This window comes from Trichomonas vaginalis, chromosome IV, assembly GCF_026262505.1.
Source record: "Trichomonas vaginalis G3 chromosome IV, whole genome shotgun sequence".
NCBI classification, from domain to species: domain Eukaryota; phylum Parabasalia; order Trichomonadida; family Trichomonadidae; genus Trichomonas; species Trichomonas vaginalis.
In genome coordinates this window covers 36,112,282-36,126,440 of record NC_067206.1, presented here as the reverse complement: position 1 = coordinate 36,126,440, position 14,159 = coordinate 36,112,282, and the positions used below count along the sequence as shown (strand labels likewise).

The following is a 14,159-nucleotide window of genomic DNA, read 5'->3' as shown; positions in this document are numbered from 1 at the left end:
GCCGTCTTTGAATTATATGCATATGTGGCGTATGTAATGGTTTGAAGGGCCTTAAGTTGTTGTGGTTGCTGTTGTTTAATCATTTATTATGATTTAAAAATAAATATTTAATCCGTTATCTCATCACCTATTTTTTCTATTTGAAATTGCCATAATATTTCATTCATGAATTCTAAATCACAATCAAATAGGTCAGTTATTCTAAATTTAATATTTGATAAATCTTTTGAATGAAGAATAAATGAATTCCCGGATAATTGAAACGGATATGATAAAGAAAATGTGTTTAAGTTGATGGATAAAATGTTTTGTATTGATGGGTAAGAGTTAGGGTCTAATGTTTGATGTGAAAATCTCATTGGGGTATTAACTTTATCACATTTGATTAAAATGAAATTGGAACCAGTGTCAGAATACAAAACATCCCCAACATCTTTTTCAAAATTTAATATCCCCAACAATGAACGAAGATGAGGAGTACAAAATTTAACAGTTAGCGGAAATTTAATAAGGTTATTTATTTCATCAAGTTCAAAAAGTTTATCGGGTTTTGATTTAAAATTTTCTTCATACCATATGATAAATGATTCATTTAAATAACTTAAAATCGTGTTAATATCCCATTTCGTTATCACATTATTTATATACATATCATACGTTTTTTCATGGTCATCTTTAATAAATGATATATAATCTGAAGGGTCTAAAAGAATGGGATTAAATTTACCACTCACAGAAACGAGAGTAACATTATAAATTCCGCTAACTGTTAAATTTAATTCACAGCTATTATTCGAAATAATATTGATAATTGACATTTTTATTACGATTAAAAATATGGTAAAGCGTTATTTTCCAGTGATAAATAAAACTAGAATAAGATTACCTCAAGAATTCATAAATTCAACGAATAAGAAATTCATTCATGTTATAAATTTTAGTGTTTTCAGAAAATATGAGTCAATGTCATATTCATCATCGGGTTATATTTCACTTCATTCAAATTTAGTTCAATCAAACCCATATAATGACCATTTCATAAGATTTTCAGATGGTATTAAAAATGCAATTGATAGATTAAAATATGAACAGATTGACAATATCGAATTTTTGGAATTTTGGTTTAAATATCCTGATGGAAAAAAGATTGAAGTTAAAGATAAAGCTGATACTATAACAAAAACAATTACAATGACCGATCCAGATAGTGGGGAACAAAAAGAAATAAAACAAACGATAGAAACTGGTGAAAGGTCAATTATTATTGATTATGATTCAAAGGATTATTATTCAATAATGTTAATGCTTGAATATTAAATGGCCTTAACAAAGAATTTTTCAAGTGATATTTTATATTCATCAACTATTTTATTATAAATATCATTATATGTTAAATGAAGTTCAGTTGTTGTTCCGTTCTTTGATATCTTAATTGTGCTAATATCCTTTATAGGATTTATTTTTGCAACTGTTCCGCAGCATGAAACCTCATCATCTATGAAAAATTGAATCTTAACGTCTGAATCTTGAACATCACAAAGAATGGCGATAATGTGAATTAATGATTCATAAGGTAAAATAATTAAACCAGATTGGTCAATTAAATTTATTATTGAATCATAATTATTAATTATTATATCACGGTAAATTTTCATTAATTCAGAATTAATGTTATTTTATATGGCGCATTGCGACTGGAATCGTAGATTCCTGGGTTCTCGATGTTTGATGAAAGAGGTGGGGGGTATGTTGGATATGTGGGGATTTCAACAGGTTCTTTACCAGGTTCAGATAAAATGATTGGGTCTCCATCTTCTTTATTTTGCTCCTCCTCCTTTTTCGGTAAGTCATGAGTTAATAAATTGGACTGAGTTGCTGACCTTGTTAATTCAGGGCTAACATTAACTTTAACATTTTGAATAATTCGTGATTTATCATCATTTACGTTATAACCAACCGTAATCTCTGCTTTTGCGTTAGTGTTCTTTTGACTTGTGAAACGTCTTCTCATTTATAATTGAATAAAAAAGAAAAATATATTTAAAGTTTTATTTAGTTGTTACGGTAATATCCCAAGGTTCATCATTGTTTGCTTATACTTTCTTTGTAACTGCACCAATTATGTTATTGATATTGCTTTGAGTTTCTTCCAGTCTTATTTTATCATTTACAATATCTTTAATCATTTCATTACATGCATTCTTAAAACCATCTGATTTTTCTAATTTACGTCTATCACTTTCTTTAATTAAATCAAAGTTATAACCTTGTTGAGAATAAAGTGGTTTCTTTATCAATTCCTTGAACGCTTCTGAAAGTGAAGATGAAGAAATTTGCCACTTGAATTGGTTTAAATTCTGCTTTCATTGCTTCATTCTGTTCATTGAACACTGGATCGAATAAGCAACTTTAAAGAATTTCTTAGCTGGAATTTCAGGTCTCAAATTTGCATATTGACCATCAAACTGATTAGAATATCGTGGTAATCCATCCGGTCCTTCTTCAATAGCGTTTAATTCTTCATTGAAATTAAGAATATGGATTATGACGGTATGAATTAATTGGACCATGTTCACCTTCTCCAATGTATTGTTTAACAGCTTTTCCATTTTCATCAAATTGCATAGGATAACGTTCATTATATGCTTTACGTTTAGGATAATCCGTCATTGTTAATTTATACCCATTTATGACTTTAATATTTCCTTGACCATCAGTAACGAAAACTTCATTTATACCATCAGGTTTTCCATTTGGTCCTGTAATGTCTGCTTCATGTGCTTCCCAATTTGGACCATGACGTTTGGCATATGCTTGAGCTTCTGGTAATGTTAAAACATTTCTCATTTGTTTAACATCTTTTTGAAGACCAGCAACAATGTGGACTAATTCTTTCATTCCGTCTGGAACTTTCATAGTTCTATTATATATACCCTTTTTGTTTGTCCCTTGTTTTAATGGAACCTGTAGAAGATTTGCAATTTCAGTCATGTTTAATTATAAATAAAAAATAAAAATTAATTATAAAAAGTTAATCAAATTTAACACCTCCTTTATTTAAATCAACTATTATTTTTCCATGTTCACCTAATTGCTGATATTGTGTGTAAAGTTCATTAATGCTCATTGGTAAATTCACTTGATAAAGCATAACGTTCAACTGTTGACGACTAAACCCACTGAAAATGAAAAGGGTTGATAGATTTGATTTAATGTTTGTGCTTAATGCTTTGAAGTATTGAACAGCCATGAAGAATGAACACTGAATGTGTCGACATTGAGTTAATAACTGATTAAAATATGATTTCTCATTTGTTATTAGTTTTGATTTCAGCGCATCATCTAGAAAAATTAGTGAATGCAAAAATTCTCTATCAAAATTTGAAATAGAAAGTGTTTCAAATAATTCATCCCGTTGTTTATCAATAATTTTATCCTCTAATCCTTGCTTCTTGATTGTATTATATAATTCTTTATACATTAAAAAGTTTTTTAAATAATCTTCTGCTTCTTCTTGTGATAAATAAATAATTGGAATTTTGATTAAATGCTTTAAAGATTCAAATGTATCATCTGAAGGTGAACCTGAACGGTTGATATAAATTAACACATGTGAATGGGGTGAAGTGTTAGCAATAATGATAATTTGTTTTAATATCGTTAATGTTTTACCTTTATTTTGTTTACCAATTGCTGCAGTGATTGAATTTAAGTAACATTCAGAATATGGAATTTTCATTAATTTTTCCTTAGATAGAGCATTTCTATTATCACTCAATGCTTCATTAATCATATCATCTACGTATGTATTATATACATCTGTTAATTCTTCAGAATTGAAATCCATTTAATCAAAAATAAATTTATAATTTTAAACATTTCTATTCATCAATATTTCATCATATGAACTTCTATACTGTGGTGGTGTACCTGTTGGATGATATTTCAAACCTTCGTCCGGTGTCCATGTCCAATATGTAGTCCTAGTAAACCAAACCTGAGGAGGATTTGTCACCTTTGAACAGTAAGTGTCATTTTCACCCTGAATGATTGGATAAGCTTTCACTTGTACTGTAACTTGTGAGTTGAAAGTTTCTAATCCATCAAAGAATATACCCGCTCCATTACGTTGAACTGGAATAGTGCATAAGAATGAGGTTTGGTCTTTCCATGTTCTAGCTAATGGCGTGCCATCATCTGCATTCAGTGGTCTAGTTAATGAGTCCTCGTATTCTTCTGTGCATTCATTCACTCCATCTAAATCAGAAGCTTGAAGCATACGTGTAAAGAATATGTCACCCACTGTGGTCATCGCTTGATCGGGGAAGTTTCTGGAATCTATAGTGACCTGAAGACCTCGAAGCATTGGATTTTCTAAAACTGTTCTTTGCATTGCATTCTTCGGAAATGTTAACACAACATCTGTAACATTATGAAGAGCGTATGAGAAATCTGAGCTAATACCTTCAGGAGTGATGCAACCTCCATTTAGTGAACGAACGTCAATATGTTGAGCTGGAATCATGAATGGATCTTCCTTACTGAATAAACGTGGTATTGCTTTAACTGATTCTTCAATTAAACCGTATCCTGGTGTAATGCATTTATCCTCTAAAATTTCCATCTTTGTGCATGAAATAATAACGTCATCAACTATTGCGTCAGCAGATGTAGCGGCTAAGCTTGTAATTAATTTGGTAGAAAGTCCGATTTGTTGGAATTTGCGATCATATTTATAAACATGATTCATAATCTTTTCATAATTTTCATCAGTTATCTTTTCATAAACGTAATTTTGTAAATCAGCAACTCTTAACGGGTCAACCTGACAAAATACTAAAGTATCCCTGAAAACATAATATTTAAGAATGATATCACCAAATGATTTAGGATAATCATCGAACGCCTGAAATGCTAACAAATCATTTACCGGAATAATCATATCAAAAGTGATATCAACTTCTTCATTTGCTTTCTTGAAAACTTCTGAAGGGTCAATATATTTACCACATACTGAGTTATCATATTTTTGAACATTATTATATAACGAATGAACAAACTTTTTAACTTTCCTTTCTGATTTTGGTTTATATGTTGCAAATGCGAAAGATTCACGGGCGCAATCCATCTGAAGATAACCGGCATCACCTCTTTCAGTTTCTACTTCTAATTGTTTAAAGCTTTGATTTGATGATTTGTAACCAACGAATAAACACATGCATTTAAAAGCGGTATCACATGTGAAAGCTTTATTTGAAACTAGAGTTGCTTTAACTTTGCGTTTAATATATGTGTCACCTAATTGGTTCACATCATGAGCCGGATTTGTAATTCTTAAATGAGTTTGTTTATCATCAAAATATGGAGCATCAGAGTCATAGCATGAACTTTCAAGTTCTCTATAATATCTTCTACCGTCATTCTTTGCGAATATTTCATTTATCTTTTCGAATGAATGAAACACATTTCCATTAATCGGTTTAGTGTTTGGCACCAAATAGTTAGTCGTCATTTATTATTAAATAAAAAATCAAAATTAAAAGATGAAAATGAATTTTTAATTTTAATGAAATAATCAACTATGGCTGCAGGTATATTAAGAAAACTGTGGGATAAAGTAAAAAGAGGAGCGCATAAAGTTTGGGAAACAATGAAAGAAGGAGCAAATTGGATATTTAAGAATAAAGAAGCAATTAGTGACATTGCTGAATCAATAACGCCAAAAGCTGCCCCAATAAGAGAAATTTTAAATAAAGAGAGAAAAGTTTATCAAAGACTACAACCGATACTAAGATAAAAATAATATTTATTTTTTCCACTATCCACCTCCTATTTTATTAAGTATCCTTCAGCAATTCCACCAATTTGCGTACCTGCTTGTGCTCCCATCGCCGGATTACCTGCTTTAGTACCTAATACCCCACCTATGATAGTTCCTGCCGTTTTCGCTACTGGTGCCAAAAAGTTTGCAACAGGTTAATAACCTTTTTATAAACCCAACCTGCAGCTTTTTAATTCCATCCCATAATTTTTTTAAAGAATCCTGCCGCCATTTCTGATTTAATATTAATTAAAAATATATTTCATCACTTATATTCTAATTTTATTTAATGATAAATGAAACCAATTTTAAAAATAAATGAAACAAAGGAGGAAGAAATAAATGAAAGTGAAAATGTTCAAAAAATAAACGTTGTTAAACCAATTGAACTGAAATAAAAATTTTTTCATCTGTTGAAGAATTTAATGACTATTATGCTAATAATAAAAAAATTATTTGAAGAATTGACAACATGTAAATTGAAAAATGTTTAAAGTTGATGGATTCAAAAATTCAAAATAAAAGGGGTGGTTAGTTTGAAATCTATTCCTCAATCAAGAATCGCCTCATTAATGAAAATAGATGATTTAACAAAAAGAATAGAAATTATTGAAGAGCGAATGAATCAAATTATTGATTTCATAAATTCAAATAATCATTAGTTTCAATTTATTTTTAAAGTTTATTTTTTAAAAAAATTATTTTTTATTTCATTATGGTAGTGAATCTTTCATTCATGAAAATAATTATTTCTAATTTCTTTTATTCTCTCGTACATACTAGATTTAAAGAATCAGAACATTTCCCATAATCTCCTAAATGTTTTCTTATCCCTAACGTGTGCCAGTTATTATATGAAACTGAATAAACTTTATCTTTATCTTTACACCTTTCATTACTCCAATATATTTATATCTCAGTTTGATTTAGCATTTTCATATTCATTAGCGTTTAATAATTCACAGTCTTCCTTTTTAAATTGATGTTTAAGATATTCAGGATTTAATACTCTACGTTTATATGCTCCTAACTTAGTTCTAAAGGTTTTTCTACAAAATTTAGGAATTCCATCCTCTTTAATGTCATCAATGATTTCCATTTCATTATTTTCAATTTCTTCTTCTCGTTTATGAGGTCTTTGATTATGACTCCATTGATTCCATGAAATTAAATATTTTTTATCATTATATTATATACCTCATTAGCTTATTTTGGCTTTCATATTCATTTAATAATTCACAATCTTCATTTTTTTAAATTGAAGTTTAACCCATTCAGGATTTAAACAATGTTTAATTAATCGCGGAATATCTGACATCATCTATATATAGCTTCTTTTATAAAAGATAAAAAAATAAATTATTTTAAAATTAATGTTAATTTTTTAAAATGTGTTTAGTATATAATATTTATTACTAATTTATTTAATAATGTCGCGCTTTCTTACGAATTCATGACTTAAAAAACGTAAGAAAAAATTTTTATATCATCTATATATAGAAGATGTGAAAATATACCTTCATCTATATATAGACGTAACAAAAAAAGTCACAAAACCCTTCAACATATACTACTAATTTCTCAAAAAACATGATAACTTGATATTTGTAAATATCATACTTTATAACGTAAATAAGAACTTGACCTATTAAGAAAAGCAGTAATGAAAAGAAAATCTGAAATTCATAAAAATTACAAATTTCTGATGACAATTAGCTTAATTAAACCAGGTACAAGATTATATAATTGTATTTTCTATCCAATTATCCATATAATATCTTATCCAGAAAAAATAACTTGATCAATACCAAATGATTTTTTTAACTAGTAAATAAAGTATTTTCTTTACACACACATTGTATATCATAGTTTTTTTTTTTTTTTGGTTTCGCAAAACATCAAAAACAAATATGCTATAAAAGTGACAATTTTAGCAAAACGAAACCCTTATTTAGTATCATTTGATTTTATTCCACTTTGATAGGTGTATCTTTCTATTTCGACAGGTTTTCCGTCAAATTTTCTAGAGATTGAATCTTTTGTTGTTTTTGATCATTATTTTTGTCTTGATTGCTATCAGGGCTGTCAATCTTTGGTATGAAAGAAGGTGGTTCTGAAAACTTCGCGTGATATCTGTAAAATGGACAATAAAGATGATAAGGTTTATTTTCATAGATAATTCAAATATAGCTTTATGAGGATCCCCCTGTAGAAGATGTTCTTCGATATCAAACGTTTCGAGAAGCAATTGTTTATACTCAAAAAATTTAGATATATCGCAATTTAAATCGACAGATTTTGGAAAAATACTCTTTTCGATTGGTTCTAATAACATTTTCGCAATTTTAAGCATTCTCCTCTCAACAGAATTTTCAGACTTAGTTTTTCTTTGTGAAAAACGTTTAACCATTGGTGTGATAGATTCATCATATGTGTAAACTAGTTGAAGATAACCTATATTATATTGCTTATCTATGAAATAATAGTCACATCCAACGAGAAAATCAACATTTTCACTGTCGCATCTGAATGGTATTATTGGAAACGTGTATTTAATCTCGAAATCATCCCCTTCTTTACAATCGGGAACTATTTTCTTATTTATTTCAAATTCTCTGCAAATTTCAGGAAAATTCTGAATTCTTCTGAATTGACGAATGCAATAAACATCTCTGAACAAATCTTCTTCTGTATACGGTATATCTTGTTGTAAGTTATAATGAGGTATTTGACGACATGAACATGTACAACCCCTTTTTTTTGTCATAAACCAATTTTTAGGTAATAAAAACATGAACTTGCTAAATTATCTCCTCAAAAAAAAAATACTTCAATTTTTTCCCTTTTCAATTCAGGGTGCTTCATAGACGATAGAAGACCCTCATAAAAACTAACCTTAATTTTAAAACTTGATTGTTTCAAGTTATTAAGAACGAAAATTAATTCAGAAATCACTCAAATATGTTTATAATTTTCATTTTTAGGAAGAAATCAAGAGATCATGAGTGAATGCTTGAAATATTAAACTCCAAATGAAGAATGCAGGAAATATGCAATTATTTCACGCAACATTGATTTTGTTACATATATGATGAATGAGTACCATATAAAAATTGATTTATTTGCACCTATTCAATTCGTCCTCACAATTTTTGAATGCTCAGAAGATAAAATGCAAAAATTTTATTAAAAAAATGCATAATGAATGACAATTATATTTGCATGTGGAGAAAATAGAAATCGTGGATCATTTTTAGTTTATTTCGATCAAACAAATGATTTAAAGAAATGTTTTGTTTATTCGTCAGTATTTGGCATAAATTCAATGACAAAGATAATTACGGATTAGCCGCTCTTCATAATGCAGCAAAATATAATAATAAAGAAACAGCAGCACTTCTTCTTTCAAATCATGCAAAAATCAACGAAAAAGATAAAAAGGAAAAAACAACTCTTCATTATGCTGCAGAATTTAATAATCAAGAAACAGTAGAGCTGCTTCTTTCAAATCATGCAAAAATCAACGAAAAAGATAAAAAGGAAAAAACAACTCTTCATTATGCTGCAGAATTTAATAATCAAGAAACAGTAGAGCTGCTTCTTTCAAATCATGCAAAAATCAACGAAAAAGATAAAAAGGAAAAAACAACTCTTCATTATGTCGCAGAATATAATAATAAAGAAACCACAGAAATTCTTCTTTCATATGGTGCAAAAGTCAACGAATATGATAATTCGGAAGTCACATCTCTTAATAATGCAGCAAAATATAATAATAAAGAAACAGTAGAACTGCTTCTTTCGCACGGTGCAAAAGTCAATTGGGCAGTGAACTTTGCTCAAAAAGAAATGGTATAACTTCTTATTTTGAATGGTGCAAATATCAATCTCCCGAATTTCTCATACAAACACCTCTTCACCTTGCAACAATATTGAATGAGTGAAACAGTTTTCAATTTTTGACCTAATTTGGAATTCTTGATGAAAGTATAAAAGTATGGAAAAGTAATAAAAATCATTTTTACGATTAGGAGCAGTACGAAAAGCTAAACATTTTTTTACTTCTAATAAAATTCATCTTAGAAATGAAAGCGAGGTATTATATAAGGAACTATATTCTTTGCACCATGTGAAATAAGAAGTTCAGCTGTTTCTCTAATATTTTTTTCTGCTGCATAATGAAGAGCGGTTCTTCCATCATTATTTTTTTCATCGATATTTATACCATGTGAAATAAGAAGTTCAGCTGCTTCTCTACTATTACCATATGCTGCATCATGAAGAGCGGTTTCTCCATCATTATCTTTTTCATTGATATTTACACCGTGTGAAATAAGAAGTTCAGCTGTTTCTCTACTATTATTATATGCTGCACTATGAAGAGCAGTTTTTCCAACACTATCTTTTTCATTGATATTTGCATCATGTGAAATAAGAAGTTCAGCTGTTTCTCTAATATTTTTTCTGCTGCATAATGAAGAGCGGTTTTTCCAACATTATCTTTTTCATTGATAATTATACCATGTGAAATCAGAAATTTGGCTGTTTCTTAACTATTATTAGATGCTGCACCAAAAAGAGCGGTTTCTCCATTATCGTTTTTTGCATTGATATCAGCACCAAGTGAAAGGAAATATTCCCAAAAGGGTGGAATATTAAACATCGATGAATAAGCAAAACATTTGCTAATATCATTAGTTTGATCGAAATAAACTAAAAAGGAATCGAGATTATTGTAAATTTCGCATTCTTCTAAACTGATCTCTAAATTGAATTCATTCATCAAGAATGTAACAAAATCAATGTTGTGTGAGATAAATGCATACTTCATTCATTCTTCATTTGGAGTTTGATATTTCAAACATCCACTCATTATCTCTTGATTTCTTCCTAAAAATGAAAATTGTAAACATGTTTGAGTTATTTCTGATTTAAATTTCGTTCTTAATAACTTGAAACAATCAACTGCTCCATAGTAACAATATAAGTCAATGAATGAAAAATTATCTGTACTACTTTCATATAATTTGTTTTCAAGTTCTTGATCTTTATCAAAAACTTCTCTTTCGGTGAATGAAATAAATCTTTCTAAGTCATTATTCATAATTATTGTTGTAAGAATATCCAGATCTTTTGTGTTATTTTTTTCGAAATCACATGACTTGCCTAATTTAATTCCATATTCTTTGTAAAAAAAAGTTTGAAATAGGATCAACACTATTGATCTCATTGACATGTTAGTCATCACATATGATTTTCACAAGAGATAAATATGACTTTGTATAGCGATTATTACTCGGAATGATATTCAAAATATCTTCAACAATGCGTTGGGGTAGGAATCTATTTGAGTCGATCAATTCTGTTTGGACCTTTTTGTAAATCTTGTTGAGTTCTTCTTCCTTTTCAGTTTTAAGCTGATACAATGCATCATACAAATCGATGTAGTATTTGTACATATTTCGCAGTTCCCCATATTTGTTTAGATGAATGTATTGATCAGACATTAATGGGGAACGCATTTGTAATTTACCAGATAAAATATCTTTATTATTAATTAAGAGAAAAAATTCAATGTTATACATGGAATTAACAATGATATCACGGATTTCGGATCATTATGTATTTTTATTACGTTTATTGATATAAAATGGTATAATGTCAATAGTAAATTAGAAATTATAAGATAGAATCAGGATTGATAGCAGAAATTTGGTCTTTTGTAAGGAAAATCTTTTGATTCTCTTCTTTCCAGAAAGGAATGCAAAGCAAAGGATGGCGATCGCGTGTTAATCCATATCTAAACCTAGATGATACAACACGGATGTCATCTGTTGTCAATCCGTCGACTTTTTCGACGATATCTTCTTCGATACTCTTTGGATGGCGTTGGCTGTACTTTTCTCCACCAGAATTCTTTGGAGCAATACGTACTTCGCCAATAAACTTGTAAAGATCGCGTCTGATGATTCGATCTGAGATATTTTTCGCTTTTTCTCCGTATTCGTTCAACTCTACTGAATAAAGGATACGGTCATCGTACTGAACGAAGACATTTGGATCCTGCGTAAGTTCTGTAATGTCGACTTTCTCAAAGAAGACGTCGAAAATATCCATAATCATTAATTCGATTGCTTGAACAACTCTGTGCTTGTAAACCCGCTCTGCCATATCATTGAAGTTATAAAAGAACATTTCGATTGTTGGTATTTCTGAAAACTTCCAACAAAGTTGATCATCAATTACACGGCTGTTATAAATAAGTCTGTCATAAATGAATGAGCCAGTATTCAATGCACGATTCATATCACGTGAAAGGTAGTCGAATTTATTAATAAATTATTAACATCAATATCACATTGCAAAAGTGCACATGGAATTAGATGGAATTGTGTATTTATACTCTCATCTTTCTCGAGTTCTACTTATACCACGTATTCTGTACAGAATGTCTTTCAAGCAGATAACTATCCTCTCATAATTGATAACCATTCTCCGCATTCTTTTAATGTGAGTTCTCATTCGTTCAAGAGCATTTGAGAGTCCTTGCGCAATCAGTTTGTCACGGAAAAGGTGTTCTCATTTTCTTGGTTTTCTCAAGAACAGATAAAATCCATTTGTTTTAAATCTTCAGTCTGCAATGGAATCAATATTTGTATCAAGAAGAGAATTAAATGCTTGTGTATGTCTCCCAGAATGGCATATCGTTCCGCATTCAAGAGTGCCATATGCATTCTTGTAGCTTTCTATGTGTCATTCTGGTAGATATTACCTATGCAAGTCTCCCAGAATGATATGCGGTGATAAACAACAGTACACTGTTGAAACTTTCGTGTCAAAGTTCCGCAATAAGAATAAAATTGCAATTTAACATTCCAAACTCTCTAAATTAGACAAATCAATAATAATTTTTAAATTTCTCAAAAAATAAATGATATGGATTTAATATTCATAGCTTTGCGGTATAATATCCCCCATTGGAATGAAACAATCTGGATAAAAATGTGCAGATTCAATACCATAACATGGTAAGCCTTCATCTGCCCAATCATCATAGAAAACTGGATTCTTCTGATAAATACTGTCTTCTGAAAAGTACTTTAACATCTCCTTAACAATCTTCTTTTCAAGCCAACCAATTGGATCGCGAAATCCGTCAAAATTATATAAAGGGCAGTAACAATAGGGCATTATAACGAGTGATCCTGGACTTATATCACCATACTTTGATACAACAAAGAGACTTGTTCCATAGAAAAAGAAGACACGATCTTTGAAAACTCCTCGAAATGCAATCACAGGTTGATAAAATTCTCCTTCAGAATCTATAAATTTTTTCTGCTCTCCATTTTTAACATCGAATAAGAAGTCATACTTTTTCTTTGGGATCGGATTGTAAGAAAGACTGTAATCTTGAAATTCATAATCTTCTTTAATATTAGAATATTTAGTATAAGGGTTTCGTTTTGCGAAAAAACGTACAATACGTAATTTCACTAAAAAAACATTTAGCTAGCAATTTCGACCTTTGACTCCACTCAAGACGTCACTTTTTTAATTTTGCGGTATCATATTTTTGGAAAATCTTTATAAATATTATATAAAAAGTCTCTTTAATATCTATATTTCATATTTTTATCGATTTTTAAAGTTTTTGCGAAAAGTATTCAATTATTTTTGCTATTTGGTCGGGTAAATGTCAGATTTGCGACATTTTCTGATATGATATTCAGATTCTACGTTGATAATAATGCTTATAGAACCCTCTTGCTATTGTGTCAAAATTGCGAAACCGATAGCAAAAATATCTCGCAATATCAAAATTGAGATATTGAGTGAATTATGCATTATAGAGATTAAAAATCTGATTTGTGAAAACATCTCATCAGTTTCTAGCTAATTCAAAAATCTTTACTATCTTATTCGATTAAAATGAAAAGGGAATAGTTTCATTATGCTTTAAATGACAGCCTTATAATATAATCATAGTTTTCGCTCAATATGCAGCATTTTTTTTTCGAAATCTATGGTCAATATCCTAAATACTGATTGCTTTGCATTCATATCTCTTACATTTTCTATACCCACATCACTATTCATTGCTATTCCTATCTTTTTCATTTTTGTTTGTTTCTCATAATTTCTCAAAAACATGATAACTTGATATTTGTAAATATCATACTTTATAACGTAAATAAGAACTTGACCTATTAAGAAAAGCAGTAATGAAAAGAAAATCTGAAATTCATAAAAATTACAAATTTCTGATGACAATTAGCTTAATTAAACCAGGTACAAGATTATATAATTGTATTTTCTATCCAATTATCCATATAAT

At 29.3% G+C, this 14,159-nt stretch overlaps 4 protein-coding genes and 1 pseudogene across 5 annotated transcripts, besides 1 other annotated feature; 1 reads left to right on the top strand and 4 right to left on the bottom strand.

Moving 5' to 3' along the window:
* Positions 1 to 3,733: part of a mobile genetic element that runs on past the window's edge.
* Positions 3,734 to 7,768: 4,035 nt separating this feature from the next.
* TVAGG3_0230620 lies at positions 7,769 to 8,574 on the bottom strand (annotated as a pseudogene). Its single transcript has one exon — positions 7,769 to 8,573. A coding segment is annotated over exon 1 (805 nt).
* Positions 8,575 to 9,109: 535 nt separating this feature from the next.
* TVAGG3_0230610 (cyclin-dependent kinase inhibitor 2C-related family) lies at positions 9,110 to 9,679 on the top strand (the record flags this gene model as incomplete). Its single annotated transcript, XM_001297404.1, has 1 exon — positions 9,110 to 9,679. One exon carries the CDS (start codon positions 9,110 to 9,112, stop codon positions 9,677 to 9,679), a length of 570 nt encoding a protein of 189 aa, XP_001297405.1.
* Positions 9,680 to 10,370: 691 nt separating this feature from the next.
* Positions 10,371 to 10,652, bottom strand: TVAGG3_0230600 (protein ubiquitination; the record flags this gene model as incomplete). Its single annotated transcript, XM_001297405.1, has 1 exon — positions 10,371 to 10,652. One exon carries the CDS (start codon positions 10,650 to 10,652, stop codon positions 10,371 to 10,373), a length of 282 nt encoding a protein of 93 aa, XP_001297406.1.
* On the bottom strand, positions 10,653 to 10,925 carry TVAGG3_0230590 (proteasome regulatory particle assembly; the record flags this gene model as incomplete). Its single annotated transcript, XM_001297406.1, has 1 exon — positions 10,653 to 10,925. One exon carries the CDS (start codon positions 10,923 to 10,925, stop codon positions 10,653 to 10,655), a length of 273 nt encoding a protein of 90 aa, XP_001297407.1.
* Positions 10,926 to 11,433: 508 nt separating this feature from the next.
* Positions 11,434 to 12,139, bottom strand: TVAGG3_0230580 (dGTPase protein; the record flags this gene model as incomplete). The annotated part of the gene is made up of 1 exon (XM_001297407.1): positions 11,501 to 12,127. One exon carries the CDS (start codon positions 12,125 to 12,127, stop codon positions 11,501 to 11,503), a length of 627 nt encoding a protein of 208 aa, XP_001297408.1.
* Between the last annotated feature and the right edge of the window lie 2,020 nt (positions 12,140 to 14,159).